The sequence below is a fragment of the Hypanus sabinus genome, chromosome 17 (genome assembly GCF_030144855.1).
Source record: "Hypanus sabinus isolate sHypSab1 chromosome 17, sHypSab1.hap1, whole genome shotgun sequence".
Classification (NCBI taxonomy): Eukaryota; Metazoa; Chordata; class Chondrichthyes; order Myliobatiformes; family Dasyatidae; genus Hypanus; species Hypanus sabinus.
Genome location: NC_082722.1, coordinates 82,925,734 through 82,948,439, shown reverse-complemented (window position 1 = coordinate 82,948,439; position 22,706 = coordinate 82,925,734). Strand labels below are relative to the sequence as shown.

Genomic DNA, 22,706 nt, shown 5'->3' with positions numbered 1-22,706 from the left:
ACCTGTCTCCTACAACTCCCACAGATTCACCCATATCTGCTTTGTGCAGAGAATTCCATAGCTTCTGCAGTCTTTGACAGGAAATCGGAATCAGCTTTATCATTACTGATGTTTGTGTATAAAATAGATTCCTGCCGCTGCTGTTTGAGAGGAGCCCCTTGGCAGAGTCTGTGTTTGCTATGCCTTTGTGTTGTGTTCCAGGGCGTGGAACGGATCGATGAGCCTGGTCTCCGAAGCCTCCGCACCGCGCGGCATCTTTTGGCTGGCATGGTGCTGACTGTTGAACCAGGTATCTACTTCATTGACCACGTATTGGACCAAGCTCTCGCTAACCCAGCCCAGGCCTGTTTCTTCAACACTGACGTGCTGGCCCGATTCCGTGGCTTTGGAGGGGTGAGTCCTGTTCAGATGCGGAACCCGAGGCATTTCAGCACTTTGATCTTTCACAGCTTATGTGATCTGCCTTCCCAAATGAACTTGTCCATTGATAGAATCTGCTTTGCCAACAATTGTCATCTTGGGCCAAGAGGGAGCTTCACCTGAGGTGTCGCTGGCCTGGAGCTATGTGTGATGGCAGAAATCAGTATGATGTTCTCCTAAGAGGTTAGTCCCATGGAGAAAGCCGGTGTATGACTGTGTTTAACATGGGGAGGCTGAAACACAAGCAGCCACCACACAGTCCTTGACAGATTGGGGTTGGGGTCCAGTGACGTGGCGGGGGGGGAATGACTGGGGACCCTTCCCTACTGCAGCCTTCCTCCACCCTCACTGTCGTCATGATCTGTAAGATCGATCCAACCCTTCCCCCTCACATAGCCCTCCATTTTTTCCTCATCCATGTTCCTATCTAAGAGTCTCTTCAATGTCCCTAATCTGCTTCTACCACCACCCGCTGGCAGTGTGTTTCACTCCGAGTAAAAAACACCTTCCTACACTTTCCTCCAGTCACCTGGAGTTTATGACATAGTCAACAATCAAGTTGAACCTGGTAGTATTTGATGGTATTATTAATTTTAAACATAAGCCGCGGGAGGGGTGTGGGACCGCTGGCAGAGAAGGGAGTGCTGGGGTGGGGGAGTGGTGCAGGTGTAGACACACCCAGCTCTGAGACACCAGGCAAGGTCATTTGATTCCATTTTATTGATCCTTACAGAATGTCTCCAGTGCTTCCCACTCCTTCCCCTCTTCCTGTCCCCTTCCCACTCTCAGTCCACAATAGAGATCCCTATCAGAGTGAGGTTTATCATCGCTCACGTATGTCATGAAACCTGTTTTTTTTTTGAGGCAGCAGTACAGTGCAATACATAAAAATCACTACGGTACTGTGTAAAAGTCTTAGGCATGCTAGCTAGATACATGTGCCAGACTTTTGTACAGTACTGCAGCTGAGTGTTGTACAAACCCACAATTGGTGTGCCTGAGGAACGTGTTATACTGGTTTCTGGAACAGGCCAGTGTACCTGGGCTACTTCTGTTCAAACTTCCTTACAAGGTCAGAGTCGTACTGGCGGCATGGGAGCGACCTCCAGTTTACAGCTTGTCAGCTTCACTCCTAATCAGTTTGGCCATTTATTGAAGTGTTGTGATGGGTTATGGACCGGCTGATCACAGTGTCAGGGCATTTTCTTGTTGGAGATAACCCCTGGCGAGGGCTGTGCGACATAATGAATCACACATTAATCTGGACCCAAGTGCCAACGGGAGCAGCAAGCGCTGCTGTCAGTCACCGATGGGATCAGCAAACTTAACCCCTTCCTATCTCCCGCAACCTTCTGAGATTTATTTATTTAGAGACAACACAGAATAAACCTTCTGGTCTTTCGAGCCATGCCACCGATATAACCCTAGCCTAATCACTGGTCAACTTACAGCTGGGGTTCACAACCCCTGGACCCCCACCATTAACTGAGGGGTCTGCCAATCCCAGGTTGTGAACCCCTGATGTACAATGACCATTTAACCTACTAACAGCATGTCTTTGGAAGGTGGGAGGAAACGGGGGATTTACCGAGGATGCCGGGATTAAACTCTGAGCTGTAATGGCGTTGTGCTGTTACGCTACTGTGGCGCCCGTGAGATGTTTTGAGGAGTTCGGAGGTGTCAGGTCCCTTGTCAGCCACGTACCTGTCCAAGTGTTTCCGAACTTGGCTCTACTGCTTCCCCTGGCAGCTCATTCCTTACACTCGCCATCCTCTGTGCGGACAAAGTTGCCCCTCTGCTCCCTCTAAGCCTGTGCCCCTAAAATTTTGGACTCCCCTGCCCTGGGGAAAAGTGTCACCATCCACCTGATTTAAGCCCCTTACACTTTTAAATATTTCTATAAGGTCGTCCCTCATTTTCCTACACTCCAACGAATAAAGTCCTCACCTGGCCTTTAACTCAGTTCTTCTAGCCCTGGCAACATCCCAGCAACTCTCTTCCCAGTTTAACCACGTCTTTCCTAGATCAGGGTGACCAGAACTGTACACAATACTCCTGAGTGCAGCCTCACCAGTGACTTGTGCATCTGCACCACAAGACCTTAATCCCTGACTGATGAAGGCTAGTGTACTAAAAGCCTTTCTTTACCACACTGTCTACCTGTGGTGTTGCTTTTAATGAACTATGCATTTGGATCCTCAGCCTCTCTGTTCCACTACACTCCCTAGTGCCCTGCCGTTCATAGTATAAGGTACATACTGGTTTAGCTTTCCAAATCTGTTTTTGTCACTCCTCGGTCACTTCCCTAACTGATCCAGATCCCCCTGTGATTTACCATAACCATCTTCATGGTCCTATTTTATACTGAGTGCATCCTTGCGCAGTCAGCTCCCTGATTTCCTGACCACCGTTATTCCTCTCCATAGCTACCCTAAACTCAGTACTGCAGTCACTACCCTTAAAATCCTTGGCAACAAATACTTAATAAGCTATAAGACATAGGGTCAGAATTAGGCCATTTGGCCCATTGAGTCTGCTCTACTATTTCATTATGGCCTATTTCCCTCTCAACTCCATTCTCCAGTCTTCGCCCCTTAACCTTTCACACTGTGACCAATCAAGAACCTATCAACCTCTGCCTTAAATTACACAGATTCACCATTCTCCGGATAAAGAAGTTCCAGCTGATCTCCATTCTAAATGGATGACTCTTTGTCCCGAGGCTGTGCCCTTTGGTCCTAAGCTGCCCCCCGCCCTGCCCATAGGAAACATTCTCTCCACACCTGCTCTGTTTAGGCCTTTCAACAGGTTTCAATGAGATCTCCACCCTATTCTAAATTCCAGTGAGTATAGGCCCAGAGCCTTCAATCGTTCCTCATATGCGAAACCTTTCATTCCCAGAATCAGTCTCGTGAACCTCTCCAATGTCAGCAGATCCTTTCTTTAAATAAGGGGTCCAAAACTGCTGGAAGTACTCCAAGTGAGGCCTCACCAGTGCTTTACAAAGCCTCAGCATTTCATCGGTTTGCCCAGCTTCATTCTGCAGGGTTTGGTCACTGAAGAAAGCTATCCTGGATGCACATGGAAGGTTTCCACCCCCCCCCCCCCCCCACCGTAGGCACCGGAGGTGTGGTGGCACACACAGGCTGCCCCCAGCACATCCTTGGACTCTCACCACGGTGGTCTTTGATGCAAACGATGTATTTCACTATATGTCTCGATAATGTACATTTGGACTGTGGGAGGAAACCCACACGCACAGTAGAGGAATGTTTAAACCCATGTCGAACAGACACAGGCAGGAACCGAACCCCAATCTTAAAGCATACAGGTTCAAGCTGAGAGCTACAATAGTATTACACTAACCACTACGCGGTGTGGCACCCGGTGACAATAACCAACAATTCCAGTTTCTCACATTAAATCTGCATGGTCTCCCCCATCCCTGCTGAAGCCACCTGGTCAACATCAGGTGTGACACAAGTGTCATCCCCACCCCCACACACATCAGCTTCCTGCACATACAGTCGCCCGAGGCTGGTGCACACTCTACTCCAGGCCACACTGCCTCACTCCTTGAGTTTCTGCCCCCACCCCACCCTGATCTTGTGGCCTTGGGTAACATGATAGATAAAGCTAATAAAGACAGAATGAAAAGCTTGTCTTGCACACAGTTCATGAGCCATGCAGAAAACACTCCCCTGTCCACATGTCTCAGAGCTGGTGGGGCGGGGGCAAGAGGAGAGGTTAAAAACCAGGGTGACGAGGACGGAGGAAGGTAGGAGAGGTGTTTGATCTTTGTCAGAGGTTTGCAGCTGTTTTCTTCTGGGAGGAAGGCTGTTTTGTTGAGCTTGTGCCCAGGCCATGGCAGCAACAGTGGCTGGCAGCTTGCTAAGGTTCTTTTAGTGAGAACAGGGACAGATTTCTCCTCTCCCACCTGGAGTACTCGGCCCAGGTTGACAGTGTAACGAGTTTTGTGGAGAATCCTTGGTCGGGTGGAGAAATATTGGAGCAGTCTAACTGCGCACTGGGAGGGCCAGTGCTGGAGTTTCATCACTCAGACTTCCCTGCCTGAGGAGACTACTATCCCCATCTGGAGGATACTTGTTCTCTCCTCAGGACTGCTCTTCGATAAACTGATGAGTGTTGTGACTGAGTTCTTTTTGATTTCTGGCTGTGTGGGGCTTTAACGTGACTGGCTACAGCTACAAAGTGACAGGTCCTAGTTTCTGGTGAAAGAACTCCTTCAGAATGAAAAATGCAGTGCAGTGCGACATTACTGCACCCCTATAAGTGCTAAGTTATGTTAGTTATTATGGCTGCGTCTGTGGCTGGAGGTAAGGGCATTATTGGGATCGGTAAAAGTCCCTTTTCTGCCGACAGTCTGCTGGAGAGGTGTCCCCAGACCCAATAGGGCCATCAACAGGTCCTGTGGAGAAGGTGACACTACATGATGTGCACCTTCTCCACGAGGTAGACCTCCTCCCTCAGCAGCTTCCTTTGGGGGTTGCAGTCACCCATATATTATGACTCAAGCCAGGCTGAGATTGCTTTGTATGCCCTTATCGAGAGGTACTCGTGGAGCTGGAATGGCTGGTGGGTGCTGAGGGGTACTTTCGTGTGCGGCCTGGAGGGGAGCATTACTGGGTTCGCTAGGCTGAGATGCCATGTCTGCGAGGAGTCGGGGCATATTCATAAGAATTGCCCTGAATGCCAGGCCCCTACCTCCACCATGGCTCACCCCCCAGCCCGCCCGACCCTGTGGTGGAGGGTAGCAAGGGCAAGTGCGGCATGGGTAGTGAGGAGGGGTAGGTAGAAGTAATGATCAGGAAGGCCAAGAGTGAGGCCTTCCCTTAGTCCCATACTGTAGTGGCTCAGCATGTGCCTGTAGCAGCAGCGATGGAGGATGTGGAGCAGAGGACCGACAGTTCCTCCAGAATGGACCTTCCCCACCCCCACCCCCCATGCATCCTCTGAATCTAAAGGTAAGTGTGAAAATTATCTGCATGCCTGAGGCAAAGTTCCCTTCTGGAGTCCGTTGGGATCTGGCGTTCTCCTAGGTCACCGTCCTCCCCGAAGGAGCAGTGGGTCAATAAGTGGAGAGGTCGTGTATAACCCAGGGGTGGATGACCAAGGTCATCTGTGAGGCCAAGGTGGCTTCAACCCTTCTTTCAGACTCTGAGGGGGCTGATGTAGAGAGCAGTGTCAGCCAGTAAGGGGACCAGCCCTGTTCCACGCCAGGAACAGGCTGTTGGTGGCGTTGATGATCTGGGGGTGCGGGCCTCCACCCGGCATTGGTTCTGAGACTGGTGTCACGTCCATGGTGGGGCCACTCGACGAGGCTGCTTCCAGTAGTGGGGTGTGCGTGTGCAAACGGGACACTGAGGATGAGGAGGACTCGTGAAGCAGAGATGGCAGAAGAGCTGACTCCTGAGGCAGACAACATAAAGCCCAATTAACCGCTGATTCAGAGGTGGTCAGGAGGGAGTGACACTATTCCAGGGAGTTCTTGAAAGCCCTGTTTGCAGTGCACAGTCACAGGGCAAGGAGGCCAGCTCCCACTAGCCAGGCGTTGGCATGAAGTTGTAGCACAATCAGGAGGGGCACAGTAGCAAATATTAATGTCAATAGCGGCAGGGAGTCTTGCCACAGGTTCCAGCATCTCTCGGTCCTCAGGGAACAGAGATACAGGGCGAGCTTCCAGTTTCAGATGAACCCACTTGGCTACTGGGTTGACATGGAAGGGTCTACATGAGTCAGCTCAGCTCCAGTTCGAGCAGGGTGGTGATATTGTTGGGCCCAGACTTCCAGCTGGAGATACTGAAGATAAACACACTTGAGCCAGGCCACCTGCTACATCTCAGAGTGTGCTTGGATGGGATACCATTACACTTAGTTAATGTGTATGCCTCCAAACGTACACAATGCAGAACGGGGCTGAGAACTTGCAGATGCAGTTCAACCCAGATAGTGTGAAGTGGTTCATTTCGGTAGGTCAAATTTGAAGATAGAATATAATATTAATGGTTACACTCTTGGCAGTGTGGAGGATCAGCAAGATCTTTGGGTTTGTGTCCATAGGTCACTCAAAGCTGCTGCTCAGGTTGACTGTGTAGTTAAGAAAGCATATGGTGAATTGACCTTCATCAACCATGGGATTGAATTCAAGAGCTGTGAGGTAATGTTACACCTATATAAGACCTTAGTTGGACCCCACTTGGAGTACAGTGTTCAGTTTTGGTCACTTTGTTACAGGAAGGATGTGGATACTATAGAGAGAGTACAGAGGAGATTGACAAGGATGTTGCCTGGATTGGAGAATGTGCCATATGAGAATAGGTTGAGTGAATTCAGCCTTTTCTCCTGGGAGCGACAGAGGATGAGAGGTGACCTGAGAGAGGTGTACAAGATGATGAGAGGCATTGATCGTGTGGATAGCCAGAGGCTTTTTCCCAGGGCCAAAATGGCTAACACGAGAGGGCATCGTTTTAAGGTGCTTGGAAATAGGTACTGAGGGGGTGTCAGTGGTAGATTTTTCAGACAGGTGTGTGGAATGCACTGCCAGCAACAGTGGTAGAGGCAGATATAATAGGGTCTTTTAAGAGACTCTTAGATAGGTACATGGAGCTTAGAAAAGTAGAGGGCTATGCGGTAGGGAAATTCTAGGCAGTTTCTGGAGTAGGTTACATGGTCAGCACATCATAATGGGCTGAAGGGCCTGTAATGTACTATAGATGTCTCTGTTCTATGTTCAAATCTGGTCCGCTTGTTTTGTGAGATAGCTGTGCTGTTGGACTCCTTTGACAGAGGCAAGTGCGTTGTCCTTGGCGGGGGTGGTGGGGGTGCTGATTTCAATTTTACACTCACGAAGATCACTCTGGTCCTCGGAGAGCAATCAAGCATTAGTGCGGCTGTTGAGGGAATTGGTTGGACCATTTGATTTGGTGGACGTCTGGCACAGCCTCTGTGCATTCTCCAGGATGTCAAGAGGAGGAGGTTCTCAACTCAACTGACTGTACATTTGCAGGACACTCGTCTCTCACATATTGGCAGATTCCAAGCAGCCAGTGTCGTACTCGGACCACCATCTGGTGTGAGCGGAGCTTAACACACTGCCTACACAGCTGGGCTCTGCCAAGTAACAACTGTTTGCTGGAGGATGGCCTGGGTAGCTTGGAGGGAAGAACAGAGGGGTTTCCCTCTGTGGGATGTGGGCAATGGTTGCGTCAGACTCTTATGCAAGCAATATACACAAAGATCGAACAAGAAGTGGGTGTCCCAGATCTAACAGCTTCAGAAAGAGCTGCTCAACCTGCAATTCCACTAACCCCACACGGGGAGTCAATTCCCCTCTACCACCACTCTCCTCTGTCTACGTCGACAGCGCTTCTCCCTATAGATGCTGCCTGGCCTGCTGTGTTCCACCAGCATTTTGTGTGTGTTGTAGCTTGAGAAAGAGCTGCTCAGCCTGCAATCTCCACCAACCCCACACGGGGAGTCTGTTCCTTTGGCAGAAGTACCGGGGCAAGAAGAAAGTGCTGAGGGACCTGCAGCTTGAGGGGACCCAAGGTGCTCTTGGGATGTCTAGGATCCAGCTGTTCCAAGATCTAGACTCTGCTTCACCCTTCTTTTACTCTCTCAAGATATGGAGGGGCATGTGCAGGCAACATGTGGAGCTGCTGGCAGACAATGGCTGTCCGGTGAGAATTATTCATGTAGTTCGTTCATTTTATGCGACCCTGTTCTCGCTAGATCCATCAAGTGAGAAGCCACTGGGAGTGCTGTGGAAGGATCTGCATAGGTCAGCCCTGAGGCTGATGGAGCTGACCAGTTCCCTTAACCAGCTACGGAGAGGCAAGTCCCCGGGGTTGGATGGGTTGACTTCTGGGTCATGTTTGGTTAGACTATATCAGGGTTCTGGGCAAAAGCCTGGCTGCAGATGAGATGTCCCTCTCTTGGCGCAGGGCAGACATGGTCCTGCTGCTGAAGAGAAATATTCAAGACACTGGGCAGCAATAAGATCTTTGCCAGTCGCCTGAGTTCTGTGCTATCCCAAATGATCCACCCAGACCAGTCCTACCCAGTTGGGGCTGGTCCATTCAGACCAATGTCCACCTTGTCCAGGCCCTAATGCATCAGTTCCACGAGGCTAATCTGTCAGTTGCCCTCTCTCTCGATCAGGAGAGGGTGCTTGATAGCGTAAATCATGGCTACCTCCTTGGGAGTCTGCATGTATTTGGACTTAGAGCGAATTTTGTTGCCTGTGTCAGTCTGTTGTACGCTGCCAGAGTGCCTGACAAAGGTCGATGGATCCTTGCTGGTGCCCTTTTGGGAAGGGGATTCATCGGGGCTGCCCAATGTCGGTGCAACTGTACTCTCTCTACAGTGGCATGCAAAAGTTTGGGCACCCCTGGTCAAAATTTGTTACTGTGAATAGCTAAGCGAGTAAAAGATGACCTGATTACCAAAAGACAAAGTTAAAGATGATACATTTCTTTAATATTATAAGCAAGATTACTTTTTTTTATTTCCATCTTTTACTGTTTCAAAATAACAGAAAAGGAAAAGGGCCTTAAGCAAAAGTTTGGGCACCCTGCATGGTCAGTACTTAGCAACACCCCCTTTGGCAAGTATCATAGCTTGTAAACACTTTCTGTAGCCAGCTAAGAGTCTTTCAATTCTTGTTTGTGGGATTTTCACCCATTCTTCCTTGCAAAAGGCTTCCAGTTCTGTGAGATTCTGTGGCTGTCTTGCATGTACTACTCTCTTGAGGTCTGTCCACAGATTTTCGATGATGTTTGGGTCGGGGGACTGTAAGGGCCATGGCAAAACCTTCAGCTTGTGCCTCTTGAGGTAGTCTAGTGTGGATTTTGAGGTGTGTTTGGGATCATTATGCTGTTATAGAAGCCATCCTCTTTTCATCTTCAGCTTTTTTACAGATGGTGTGATGTTTGCTTCCAGAATTTGCTGGTATTTAATTGAATTCATTCTTCCCTCTACCAGTGAAATGTTCCCCGTGCCACTGGCTCTAACACAAGCCCAAAGCATGATCGATCCACCCCCGTGCTTAACAGTTGGAGAGGTGTTCTTTTCAAGAAATTCTGCACCCTTTTTTCTCCAAATATACCTTTGCTCATTGTGGCCAAAAAGTTCTATTTAAACTTCTTCAATCCACAGGACTTGTTTCCAAAATGCATCAGGCTTGTTTAGATGTTCCTTTGCAAACTTCTGACGCTGAATTTTGTGGTCAGGACGCAGGAATGGTTTTCTTCTGATGACTCTTGTATGAAGGTCATATTTGTGCAGGTGTCGCTGCACAGTAGAACAGTGCACCACCACTCCAGAGTCTGCTGAATCTTCCTGAAGGTCTTCTGCAGTCATACGGGGGGTTTTGATTTGCTTTCCTAGCAATCCTACGAGCAGTTCTCTCAGAAAGTTTAACTGCCATTTCTTAATTACATTACGAACCGAGGAAACGGCTACTTGAAAACGCTTTGCTATCTTCTTATAGCCTTCTCCTGCTTTGTGGGCATCATTTATTTTAATTTTCAGGGTGCTAGGCAGCTGCTTAGAGGAGCCCATGGCCGCTGATTGTTGGGACAAGGTTTGAGGAGTCAGGGTATTTATAAAGCTTTGAAATTTGCATCACCTGGCAGTTCCTAACGATGGTTGTGGACAATCCATAGCCCTAACAAGCTAATTAAGGTCTGAGACCTTGGTAAAAGTTATGAGAGCTCAAATCTCTTGGGGTGCCCAAACTTTTGCATGGTGTTCCTTTCCTTTTTGCACTTTAAAATTGTACAAAACAAAAATAATACACTAATGTTGCTTAAAATGTTGAAAAGAATGTTTCATCTTTAACTTGATGACTTTTGGAGATCAGTTCATCTACTCACATAACTATTCACTGTAACAGAAACTTTGACCAGGGGTGCCCAAACTTTTGCATGCCACTGTATGTAGAGTGCTTACTTTGCGTCTTTGAAAGCAGTCATCAGGTCTGGTTCTGCACAAGCCAGAGTTGAAGGTAGTCCTTTCTGCTTCCACCAACAATGACCTCATGATCACCGACCATGAGTCCGGCAATGGGTCTTCTCAGCCATCTCCTCTATCTGGAGATCTGCCTAGGTTCCAGTGTGGGGATTTGGCCGGCAAACTTGCGGGACTTCGAGTCGAACGTCTACTCTGTGTCATCTCCTACCGGGCAGGATGTTGCTCATCAACCAGCTGGTAGCCACCATGCCTGGTCACTGTAGTCCCACCCATTGTATTTGTCTCCAGGACAGAGGAAGTTGGTGGACTTCTGGGGCAACAGCAGACATTGGGTTTCTTCTGTGGTCCTGGGTCTTTTGATTACAGAGCAGGGTCAGTCAGTGGTGTGCAGTGGGCAGCTCTCCACTTGCAGACCCTGCAGAGATAGATGTAGACTGAGCACCCTCCGAGGTGGGGGTGACACTCTTTTTTCACCAGGAGAATTGCCTTTAGGAGGCTATGCAACTCCAAATAGCGAGCATCAGCCATGCCATATGTGAGAGTTGCCAGATTTTTCCTGGGAGCGACTGTAGATCTGAAATAAGGTCTCCTGCAGTCGGAGTCCTCCAGTGCCTGCAGGGAGCAGTGCTTCGGCCAGAGGTGGTTCAGGGATGTAGAGACCCCTGCTCTGCCGGAGGTGCTCGTGGGACCTCCTTCGGGAGCTGGTCCCACACAACGCGAGTCGCCCCACAGAGATACCCACCATGTCATTCCATGACGTGCCGAAACGGGTCCTGTGCGGGCTGTTCCTGCACACTTTGCCCTTGTCTGGACACACCGCGGGGGTCTGCCTTACCATCAGGCAGTGAGAGAGACCCCCAGTGGAAGCCCCTCTGTGCAGGGTTTCCCCCTGTACATTGGGAACCGGGGGGAGGGTATTGTTCAGGGCAGAACCATGTAATAGATTCCTGAACAGCTTCACCAATACCTCGTCCACCCATCCTTCCAGCGTACCACGTCTACGTGGAGTGCGATAGGTTTGAATATCTGAAGGAGCTGCTCCTCAATTTCTGGCTGCACTTGCACCTAGTGCACCTAGTGGGTGGGGAGGGAAGCATGGGTACAGTGGGGGGTTTCTGGATGTGGTGCCGCCCCCCCCCAAAGAAAATGAATGCATTAACTGTATTTTAATTTTTATTCACTTACTGTAGTGTAACCCCTAACCTTGTATGGCTTTTGTACATGAATAAAGTGCAAGTTCAAAGGGTGGGGAATGAGGGGCACTGAGGAAATATCTCATTGCACTGTCACTGACCTCACCTGTCTTATCTTCCCCCCCCCCCCTCAGGTGCGCATTGAAGATGATGTAGCAGTGACCCCCACAGGGATGGAGTTGCTGACCTGTGTCCCCCGCACCGTCGAGGAGATTGAGGCCTTCATGGCCCAGGGATCTGGCCCCACCAAGCAGTTCAGCCAGCAGACTGCCTGAGGGATAACCATGGGGCCACTGTCCCACCTTACCTTGCATCCAGTCTAAACCTAGCCTTGCCTTCCCTTGTATCTGGATTGTTCTGTGATCAGGATCTAAGATTCCAATCAAGCTTTTTGCTCGTAAATCTATACAAATAAGTGGATGGACCTAGACCCAACAGACTGCGGTTGTCAGACACAGCAACAAACACAGAATGTATAACATAGAACAGTACAGGCCCTTCAGCCCCTAAAGCTTAACCACGTCCAAGATCAATCTAACCCTTCACTCCCACATAGCCCTCCATTTTTCTATCATCCATGTGCCCAAGACTCTCATAAATGCCTCTAATGTATCTGCCCCTATGACAGCCTGTTGTAACCTCCATTGTCCATAACATCACCCTTGTGACATATGCAAACCTTCATGAATTTGATTTTGCCACATCCTCAAAGAATTCAATCAGGCTCGTGAGGCACAACCTGCCCGTCACAAAGCGATGTTGATTATTCCTAATCAGACCATGCTTCTCCACAATATGCTTCTTTACAATACTTGTAAATCCTGTCTGCAAGAATTTTCTCCAATGGTTTGCCCACTAATTGTAATTCCCAAGATTACGTTTCTTGAACAAAGGAATACCATTTGCCGGCCTCCAATCTGGTACTACTCATGTAGCCAGTGAGGACACAAAGATAGATCATTGCCAAAGACACAACATCTCTTCCCTCACTTCCCAAAATAACTTGGGGTATATCACTGGGGACATATCTATCCTAATGCTTTTCAGAAATTCCAGCATGTTGACATGTTCAATCATATCAGCCTGTTTTACCCTGTCCTCAAACATTCTCACTGAAGCAAAGTATTCAATGAGAACTCACCTACCTCCTTCGACTCCAGGCATGTTTCCTCTTTTATTCCTGATCAGTCCCATCCTCCTTTTCTTCACATATGTGTACAATGCCTTGAGGTTTTCTTTAATGGTACTCACCAGGCCTTCTCATGTCCTTTTCTTGCTCTCTGAAATCCATTGGCCTTCCTGGCTACCTTATGAACCTCAACATACACATTAAAAACATGAAAGCAGAATAGACTTCTTCTCACTGACAAACACATATTCCCTCTCCACCACACAAACACCTCTAGCCTGTATTGGTCAATCCCTCTACCTCCTGTTCTTCAGAGTGCCGGGTGGAGAGTGGGACTAGTAACTGCCTTCAATCATTGTCTTCTTGGGACTGGAAATTCTGTCTTTGTCTGCCACATGGGGACTGATATCCCCTTCCCTGGGGTGAAGTCTCCTCCTCTTTTCCCCTTGCTATGCACTGGGGAATGGGCCAGAGACAAGGCCCCTTGTTGGTCAGGATTGACCGTGGATGCTGTAATACACAAGCAAGAGCAATACGATATGGGGAGCAAGCCGTTGCCCACTCAGCTGAAGAATTCAAAGGAACGGCAGAGACTGATAGAGTCTGGCACCAGCACCATCGCAGGAGTTGCCAGTCAGCATTGAACTGCTTTATAGGCTCCAGTTCCAGACTTTTCCTCAGAGTTTACTCCGAAAACCTTCTCCGTGAGTGGGTATAGCCGCAAGGCAGCAGAGGTTTGAGATCAGAGTTTCTCTTCTCAATGATTTGCCAAGCAGTTCTGACGAACCCCATCTGCTCAAAGGGCCAGAAAAGTGAAGAGTGAATGTCTGAGCCCAGGATCTGTGTTGGGTCTATGAATGTTCCTACATCTCCTTTAGCCTGCCGTCAAGGAAGACATGGAAGTGATGCCGATCACTTCACATTCCTCTTGATTTTTATAATTTTACAAATAAAGTAGCCACAATTCTTGCATGGAGTTTGTTGGGTCTGTCTGTCTGGTGGGGGAGGGGGGGGGGAAGAGGGTGGATCTGCAAATTCCCGGAAACCTGTGAGGGGTGAGGTATAGGAAGGAAAGCACATGCCCACTTCCAGGGCAGAACGGGTAAGGGGGTGGTACTGTCTTCCCAGCAGTCGGGGTGATCCACTGGCCACATTACCAGCTGGTATGGAGAGGCCCTGGACAAGATGGTACCAGGCTTAGGTCAAATGGATAGCTAGAAACATAGAAAACCTTCAGCACAATACAGGCCCTTCAGCCCACAAAGTTGTGCCCAACATGTCCCTACCTTAGAAATTACTAGGCTTACCTATAGCCCTATATTTTACTAAGCTCTGTTTACACTCACCACTCTGAGTAAAAAAACTTACTCCTGACATCTCCTCTGTACCACTCCCCAACACCTTAAACCTGTTTCCTCTTGTGGCAACCATTTCAGCCCTGAGAAAAAGCCTCTGACTTATCCACACGATCAATGCCTCTCATCATCTTATACACCTCTATCAGGTCACTTCTCATCCTCCGTCACTCCAAGGAGAAAAGGCCGAGTTCACTCAACCTATTCTCATAAGGCATGCTCCCCAATCCAGGCAACATCCTTGTAAATCTCCTCTGCACCCTTTCTATGGTTTCCACATCCTTCCTGTAGTGAAGCAACGAAAACTGAGCACAGTACTCCAAGTGGGGTCTGACCAGGGTCCTATATAGCTGTAATATTACCTCTCGGCTCCTAAATTCAATTCCACGATTGATGAAGGCCAATACACCATACGCCTTCTCATGAGGGAAATGGCTAATACCAGAGGCTATAACTTTTAAGTTGATTGAAGGGAAGTTCTGGAGGGTTTTCAGAGCTAGTTGTTTTTTAACACAGAGTTGTGCATGTGTGGAACATGGAGCAAAAGGTGATGAAAGGCAGATACAGTAGGGGCATTTATGAAAATTCTGAGAGGCATACAGATGATAGAAAAATGGGCTACGTAAGAGGGGAAGAGGTTCACAAAAATGATTCCAGGTTTGACACATGAAGAATGTCAGGGACCCAACATTGACCCCTGCATAATACTGGCAAACAATAAAAGGTTCCCTTTATTCCCACTCCTTGCCTCCTGCCTATCAGCCAGTGCTCCATCCATGCTAGTATCTTTCCTGAAATACCATTTTAAGCAGCCTCATGAGTGGCACCTTGCCAAGGGCCTTCTGAAAATCCAAGTACTTAACATCAACCAATTCTCCTTTCTCTATCCTGTTTGTTATTGCCTCAAAGAAATCCAACAGATGTGTCAGACAAGATCTTCTCTTAATAAAACCATGCTGACTACAGCCTATTATATCATGTGCCTCGGTTACCTAAGAAGTCATCCTTAGCAATCAACTCCAACATCTTCCCAACCACTACGCTAAGACTAACTGCCCTACAATTTCCTTCCTTCGATTTCCTTTTTTCTTCCTCCTTGAAGAGTGGAGTGACATTTGCAATGTTCGAGTCTTCCAGAATCAAGTGGTTATTGAAAGATACATAATCTTTTCAGAACCCTGGGGTGCAGTCCAGCTGCACCAGGTGACTTCAGACCTTTCAGCTTCCCATGCATCTTCCTAGTAATACAACTGCATTTACTGCTGTGCCTTGACACTCTTGAAATTCTGGCATGCTGTTAGTATCTTCCACAGTGAATACTCAGTAAGTTCATCCGCCATTTCATTGTCCCCTCCATTACTTTCTCATCAGTCATTTTCCAGTGGTCCAATATCCACTCTTGCCTCTCTTTTGCACTTAATATATCTGAAAGAAGCGTTTGGACCAACATCTTTGTGGGCAGGCTTGCTAGAACTGTTGGGGAGAATTAAAACTAATTTAGTAGGGGACAGGAACCAGAGTGATAAGTATGGATATTACTGGCAAGCTTACCTTCATATTTCATCTTTCTTCTCCTGGCTTTTTCAGTTGCCTCTTAAAAGCTTCCCAATCTTCTAACTTCCAACTAATATTTGCTGCCTTTGGCTTTTACTTCTCTTGATAGCCACAGTTGAGTCATCTTGCCTTTAATCAGCATTGTTTCCTCAAGAGAAAATGTTTCCTGACAAATCTGTTGGAATTCTTTGAAGAAGTAACAAGCAGGATAGACAAGGGATAATCAGTTGATGTTGTGTACTTGGATTTTCATAAAGCTTTTGACAAGATGCCACAGGGCAGGTTGCTTAACAAGCTGCGAGCCCATGTTATTACGGGGAAGATTCTAGCATGGATAAGGAAGTGGCTGATTGGCAGGAGGCAAAGAGTGGGAATAAAGAGGCTGGGGTGAGTTGTGGTGTGACTGATTCTTTTTTAAATTATGTGTCAATGATTTGGATGACGGAATTGGTGACTGCTGCAAAGTTGTCAGACAATATGAAGTTTGGTGGAGGGGCAGGTAGTTTTAAGGAAGTAGGGAGACTATAGAAGGACTTAGGTTAGAAGAATGGGCAAAGAAGTGGCAGATGGAATACACTGTCAGGATACTATTTTCTAAATGGAGAGAAAATACAAAAATCTGAGGCACAAAGGGACTTGGGAGGACTTGTGCAGTATTCACTAAAGATTAATTTGCAGGTTGAGTCTGGTGAGGAAGGCAAATGTGATGTGAGCAATCGTTTCAAGACAACTAGAAATACAAGAGGATGTATTGTTGAGACTTGATAAAGCACTGCTGAGGTCTCACTTGGAGTATTGAGAGCAGTTTTGGGCCTTTATCTTAGAAAGGATATGCTGAAACTGGAGAGGGTTCAAAGGAAGTTTGGGAAAATTATTCCAGGATTGAATGGCTTGTCTTCTGACAAGTGATGGCTCTAGGCCTGTATTCATTGGAATTCAAAGGAATGAGGGGTGACCTCATGGAAACCTATCAGATGGCAAAAGTTCTCGATATGGTAGATGTGGAGAGGATGTTCTCTGGGGTTGGAGAGCCTAAGACCAGAAGACACAGCCTCATAATAGATGAGTGTCTTTTTAGGACAGAGGTAAGGAAGCTCTTTAGCCAGAGAGTGGTGAATCTGTGGAATTCTTTGCCACAGGAGGCCATGTCTTTGTGTATATTTAAGGCAGAGGTTGAAGATTACTGATTAGAAACATAGAAAGCCTACAGCACAATACAGGCCCTTCAGTCCACAAAGTCCCTACCTTAGAAATTTCCTATCCAAAAGTCTCTTACAACACCCTATTGTATCCACCTTCACCACCATTGCCGGCAGCCCATTCCACGCACTCACCACTTTGAGTAAAAAACTTACTCCTGACATCTCCTCTGTACCTGCTCCCCAGCTCCTTAAACCTGTGTTCTCTTGTGGCAACCATTTCAGCCCTGGAAAAAAGCCTCTGACTATCCACATGATCAATGCCTATCATCATCTTATAGACCTCTATCAGGTCACCTCTCATCCTCCATCGCTCCAAGGAGAAAAGGCTGAGTTCACTCAACCTATTCTAATAAGGCATGATCCCCAGTCCAGGCAACATACTTGTAAATTTCCTCTGCACCCTTTTTATGGCTTCCACATTCTTCACAGTGAGGCAACTAGAACTGAGCACAGTACTCAAGTGGGGTCTGACCAGGGTTCTATATAGCTGTAACATTACCTATCAGCTCCTAAATTCAATTCCATGATTGATGAAGGCTGATATACCATATGCCTTCTTAACCACTGAATCAACCTGCACAACTGCTTTGAGTGTCCTATAGACTCAGACCCCAAGATCCCTCTGATCCTCCACACTGCTAAGTCTTAACTATTAATACTATAATATGCCATCATATTTGACCTACCAAAATGAACCACTTAACACTTATCTGGGCTGAACTCCATCTGCCACTTCTCGGCCCAGTTTTGCATCCTATCAATGTCCCTCTGTAACCTCTTGACATCCCTCCACATTGTCCACAACACCTCCAACTTTTTTATCATCAGCAAAATTACTAACCCATCCCTCCACATCCTCATCCAGGTCATTTATAAAAATCACTAAGAGTAAGGGTCCCAGAACAGATCCCTGAGGCACTCCACTGGTGACCGACCTCCATGCAGAATATGATCCGTCTACAACCACTCTTTGCTTTCTGTGGGTAAGCCAGTTCTGGATCCACAAAGCAATATCCCCTTGGATCCCATTCCTCCTTACTTTCTCAATAAGCCTTGCATGGGGTACCTTATTAAACGCCTTGATGAAATCCATATACACTACATCTACTGCTCTTCCTTCATCAATGTGTTTAGTCACATCCTCAAAAAATTCAATCAGACTCATAAGGCACAACCTGCCCTTGACAAAGCTATGCTGACTATTCCTAATCATATTATACCTCTCCAAATGTTCATAAATCTGAAGCCCAGCCCCATACACCAGTTCCTCAGTCACACATTCATCTGCTAAACCATCCTATTCTTAACCTCACTGACACATGGCACAAGCAGCATTCCAAAGATTACAACCCTGCAGATTATGTTTTTCAGCTTTCTACTGAACTCCCTAAATTCATTCTTCAGGACCTACTCCTTTTTCCTACCCACATCATTGGTGCCAATATGTGGCATAACATCTGGCTGCTCACCACCCCCCCCCCCCCTTTAGAATGTCGTGGACCTGATTTGAGACATCCCTGACCCTAGTATCTAGGAAGCAACATACAAAGTTCAAATTTATTCTATATATAGATAATTAACATTTATTATCAATGTACACTGTATACAACCTTGAGCTTTGTCTCTTTACAGGGAGCCACAGAACAAAAACCCAACAGAACCCAACTGAAATTCACATCAGTAAGTCCATAGTCACAGCCAGTCCAGGAGCCCATTAGTTGCAAGCCACAGTGCAGAGACGAGGAAACATCGCACAACAGTGAGCAGAACACCAGTCCATCCCTTGCCTCCAGTCTATATCCTGGCCCGGAGCTCAAATTGGCCAAGCCTCAGGTCGTTTCTCACTCTTGATTCCAGGCACTGCTGCTTCAATATGCTCAGGGGCCTGGGCCCCACTGACTCGATGTGGCCTGTACCTGACCTTTCCAATCTGGCGAGGCACTTAAATTAGCTGAACAGCGGTATAGGCTAAGTATTTATATATATTTGATGCAGAGATTGATAGATTGTTCAGGGTATGAAGGGATACAGGGAGAAGACAAGAGATAAGGACTGAGAGGAAAATTAGGTCAGTTGTGATGAAATGGAGGAGCAGACTCAATGGACCAAATGGCCTAATTCTGCTCCTATATATTATGGTCTTAAGTCTGGGCCCTGCCGCTCTGTTCTGCCAATTTGAATTGCCTCCAGGTCTGCTCCAGCAGTGGCTAAACATGCGTGCTTGTACAATTGTCTGAAAAGCTCAGCTTCAAAAGGGAAGTTACATGTTATTTCTTGCAGTGATTGATTCTGAGAAAAAGTGTGATTAATAAAGCAGTTAATAGTTTGCTGCCAGCAAGTCTTCACCATGCTTCACCAGTGCCATTTTAAAGCAGAAGCTTCTGGGTGCCTCTATCATGTCCACAGTATCTCGTGCCTACTCCTCTAACTCAGATCTCCTATCACCACCGTAGTCCTCTTCTTCCCATGCTAGGTTATTCTCCTCAAAAGTATCCAAAGTGGTATCCTTATTATTGAGGGGAATGACCACAGGAGTACTGCGCACTGGCTGTCCATTTCCTTTCCCTCTCCTCATGGTTACCCGGGTACTTGCCTCCTACAATTCCTTGTAGCTGCTCAGTTGCCCCAGATGTGGTGAAGGTAATCTCAGTGCACCTGGTGCAGATGTCATTATCCAGAAGGCTGGAGGTCACCCAGAATTCTTACAAAAACAACACAGCCCCTGGAGCCATTCTCACTGCTCTCATTATGCACTTGCCAATGAAGAAGAAATAACTTACCAGATACTTACCCAAACCTGTTCTCCAACAGTGGCCACTCCACTTGACTCTGCCTTAATTTTATTTGCCCTTCCTACCGAATCACAATTCGAACCACCAGAGAAACACCGAAAACCTTTGAATGCTTTTTAAATCTCTGTCCTCAACATGCAAGTCACCTCTTCTCTCATTCTCAATTTGATTGAGCCGCCGGAAAAAGGAGGAATTTTCTTCTCCTTTTATTACAGGGGAAAATTAATCCTTTCACCTGGTCTGAGGAGAACCGCCCTGTTACAGTTGGAGTCTATCAGAGCGAACTCTGAACCTGACCCCCCCCCCCCCATCACAGAGATTCAGATAATTCTCCTGTTTGAAAATGAAGGGCATTCTGTTCCTCAGAGAATCTTTGCAACTCTACAGCTGAATAAATTGAGATTGGGAGAACCCTCTCTGCAGCTCCAAATTAGTAATATTACAGCTGCTCTACTGTGTGACCTGAACTCCTGGTTCCTGCCTCCTCAGCGGATGTTCACCTTGTTTACGCTGGCGAAACATTTAATACAAACCCACAGTAGTTACAAAACATACATATTAACAGTAGCAACTATAAAAACCCAGGAGTTAAAGGGTGGGAGCCGAGAGAGTGAGCTTGGAGAGTGCAAGAGCAGCAGAAGGAGCTGTGAACAGAATCCAAAACCATTAGAAGGTGGAAAGGGTCAGTAGTGGGTGTGCTCTTAGAAATGTGGGTGCATCAGTATTAATTAAGGAAATAATTGCAGAACAAAGGAGAGGGATATGCAACACTTTACAGCACCAACAACCTGGCTTCAATTCCTGCCACTGTCTGTAGATTTTGTCCTTCTCCTATGGCATTTTTGCAAGAGACAGAGTGGGAAGAGGAATAGTCCAGGTAGCTGTGAGAGTCCGTAGGCTTATAGTAGACATCAGTAGATAAGCTGTCTCCAGTGACGGAGACAGAAAGATCAAGAAAGGAGAGAGAGATGTTGGAAATGGACCAAGTAAATTTGAGGGCAGGGTGAAAGTTGGAGGCAAAGTTAATGAAGTCAACGAGATCGGCATGTGTCCAGGAAGCAGCACCAATGCAGTCGTCGATATACTGAAGGAAAAGTGGGGAATGGATACCAGTATAGGCTTGGAACATGGACTGTTCCACAAAACCAACGAAAAAGCAGGTATAGCTGGGGCCCATATGGGTGCCCATGGCTACATCTTTAGTTTGGAGGAAGTGGGAGGAGCCAAAGGACTAATTCCGCTAGATGGGGGAGAGTGGTGATAGAGGAGAACTGGTTAGGTCTGGAATCCAAAAAGGTCCCTCCTTCCTGGAGGGGGGGGGATGGAGGTACATAGGAACTAGATATCCATGGTGAAAGTAAGGCGGTGGGGGCCAGGGAGCTTAAAATCATTGAAAAAATCCTGAGTGTGAGAAGGGTCACAAACATAGGTGGGAAGGGATTGAACAATGGGGGATAAAACAGTGTCGAGGTATGCAGAAATGAGTTCAGTGGGGCAGGAGCAAGCTGAGACAGGCAGGTTTGTGGATTTTGGGTAGGAGCTAAAAACAGGAAGTGCGGGGCGTGGGAACTATGAGGTTGGTGGCAGTGGATGGAAGATCCCCAGAGCTGATAAGGTTGGTGATGGTGTGGGAGATAGTGGCCTGGTGCTCCTTAGTGGGGTCATGATCAAGGCATAAATAAGAAGAGGTATCAGCGAGTTGTCACTGTGCCTCGGCATGGTAGAGGTCAGTACACCAGACTACAACTGTGCCCCCTCTTATCAGCGGGTTTTATAGTGAGGTTGGGATTGGTGCGGAGGGAGCGGAGAGCAGAGCGTTAGGAAGGAGTGAGGTTGGAATTGGAACAAAGTGTGGTGAAGTCGAGATGGTTGACATCCCGTTGGCAGTTAGCAATAAAGAGATCCAGAACAGGCAGAAGACCAGAGTGGGATGTCCACGAAGAGGAGGGTTGAAGATGGGAGAAGGGATCATCGGTGGGGGTGGGAGAGTCCTTGCCGAAGAAGTAGGCTCGAAGACGGAGCTGGCAGAAGATGAGTTCAGCGTCATGGCGCACGCAGTAAGTCGATACTGAGTACATCATTTAAATAATCACAGTCTAAGTTTTAAAAAAACTATGTGAACCTCTGGGGGATGCCTTCTACAAAAGCTATTTGAAATTAGGTGTTCCAATCAATGAGATAAGGTTGGAGGCGTGGGTTGTAGAGGTGCCCTGCCCTATAAAAAGAGACACACAAAGTCAGGTTACTGATAGAGCTTGCTCTTCTCAAGAAAGATCTGTTTATGTGCACCATACTTTGATCCAAACAAATCTCAGAGAATTATATAAGAATTGTAGAGATGCATGAAGCTGAAAAAGGCTACAAAAGCATTTTTAAAGACCTGAGTGTTCATCAGTCCACAGTAAGGTTTTATACAAATTGAGGAAATTCAGCACTGTTGCTCCTCTTCCCTAGGAGTGGGTGTCCTGCAAAGATCACAGCAAGAACACAACGTTAAATACCGAAGGAGGTGAAAAAGAACCCAAGGGTAACAGTAAAACACCTGTAGAAATCTCTAGAACTTGCATAAGTCTCTGCTCATGTGTCCACTATAAGAAAAAAAAACACAGAACAAGAGTGGAGCACATGGAAGGACACCACAAAGGAAACCACTGCTCTCCCAAAGAAAAACATTGCTGCACATCTCAAGTTTGCAAAAATCCATCTTGATGTTCCACAGCACTTCTGAGACAATGTTTTGTTGACAGATGATACAAAAGTTGAACTTCCTGACAGAAATGAAAGCATATGTTTGAAGGTAAAGGGGCACTGCACACCAACACCAAAATCCCATCCCAACAGTGAAGCATGGTGGAAGCAGCACCATGGTTTGGGGCTGCTTTGCTGTTTCAGGGCCTGGACAGCTTGCAATCATCGAGAGAACAATGAATTCAAAATTATATCAAAACATTTTACAGGATAATCTTAGGGCAATGGTCTGTCACCTGAAGCTCAATAGAACTTGGATGATGCAACAAGAAAATGAACCAATACACAAGAGCAAATCAACAACGGAGTGCTTTAAAAAG

The 22,706-nt window shown here is 47.1% G+C and overlaps 2 protein-coding genes across 2 annotated transcripts in view; one reads left to right on the top strand and one right to left on the bottom strand.

Moving 5' to 3' along the window:
• pepd (peptidase D) overlaps positions 1-13,707 on the top strand; it is a 181,015-nt gene extending 167,308 nt beyond the window's left edge. Inside the window, exons 14-15 of the mRNA XM_059993348.1 lie at positions 202-393; positions 11,741-13,707. Of these exons, the coding sequence (XP_059849331.1) occupies positions 202-393; positions 11,741-11,881 (333 nt within the window). The 3' untranslated portion in view covers positions 11,882-13,707. The remainder of the gene's footprint in view (positions 1-201; positions 394-11,740) is intronic.
• Positions 13,708-22,039: 8,332 nt separating this feature from the next.
• Positions 22,040-22,706, bottom strand: part of cebpg (CCAAT enhancer binding protein gamma) — a 94,063-nt gene continuing 93,396 nt past the window's right edge. Inside the window, exon 4 of the transcript XR_009516372.1 lies at positions 22,040-22,103. The gene's annotated coding sequence lies outside the window, so the exon portion shown is untranslated. The remainder of the gene's footprint in view (positions 22,104-22,706) is intronic.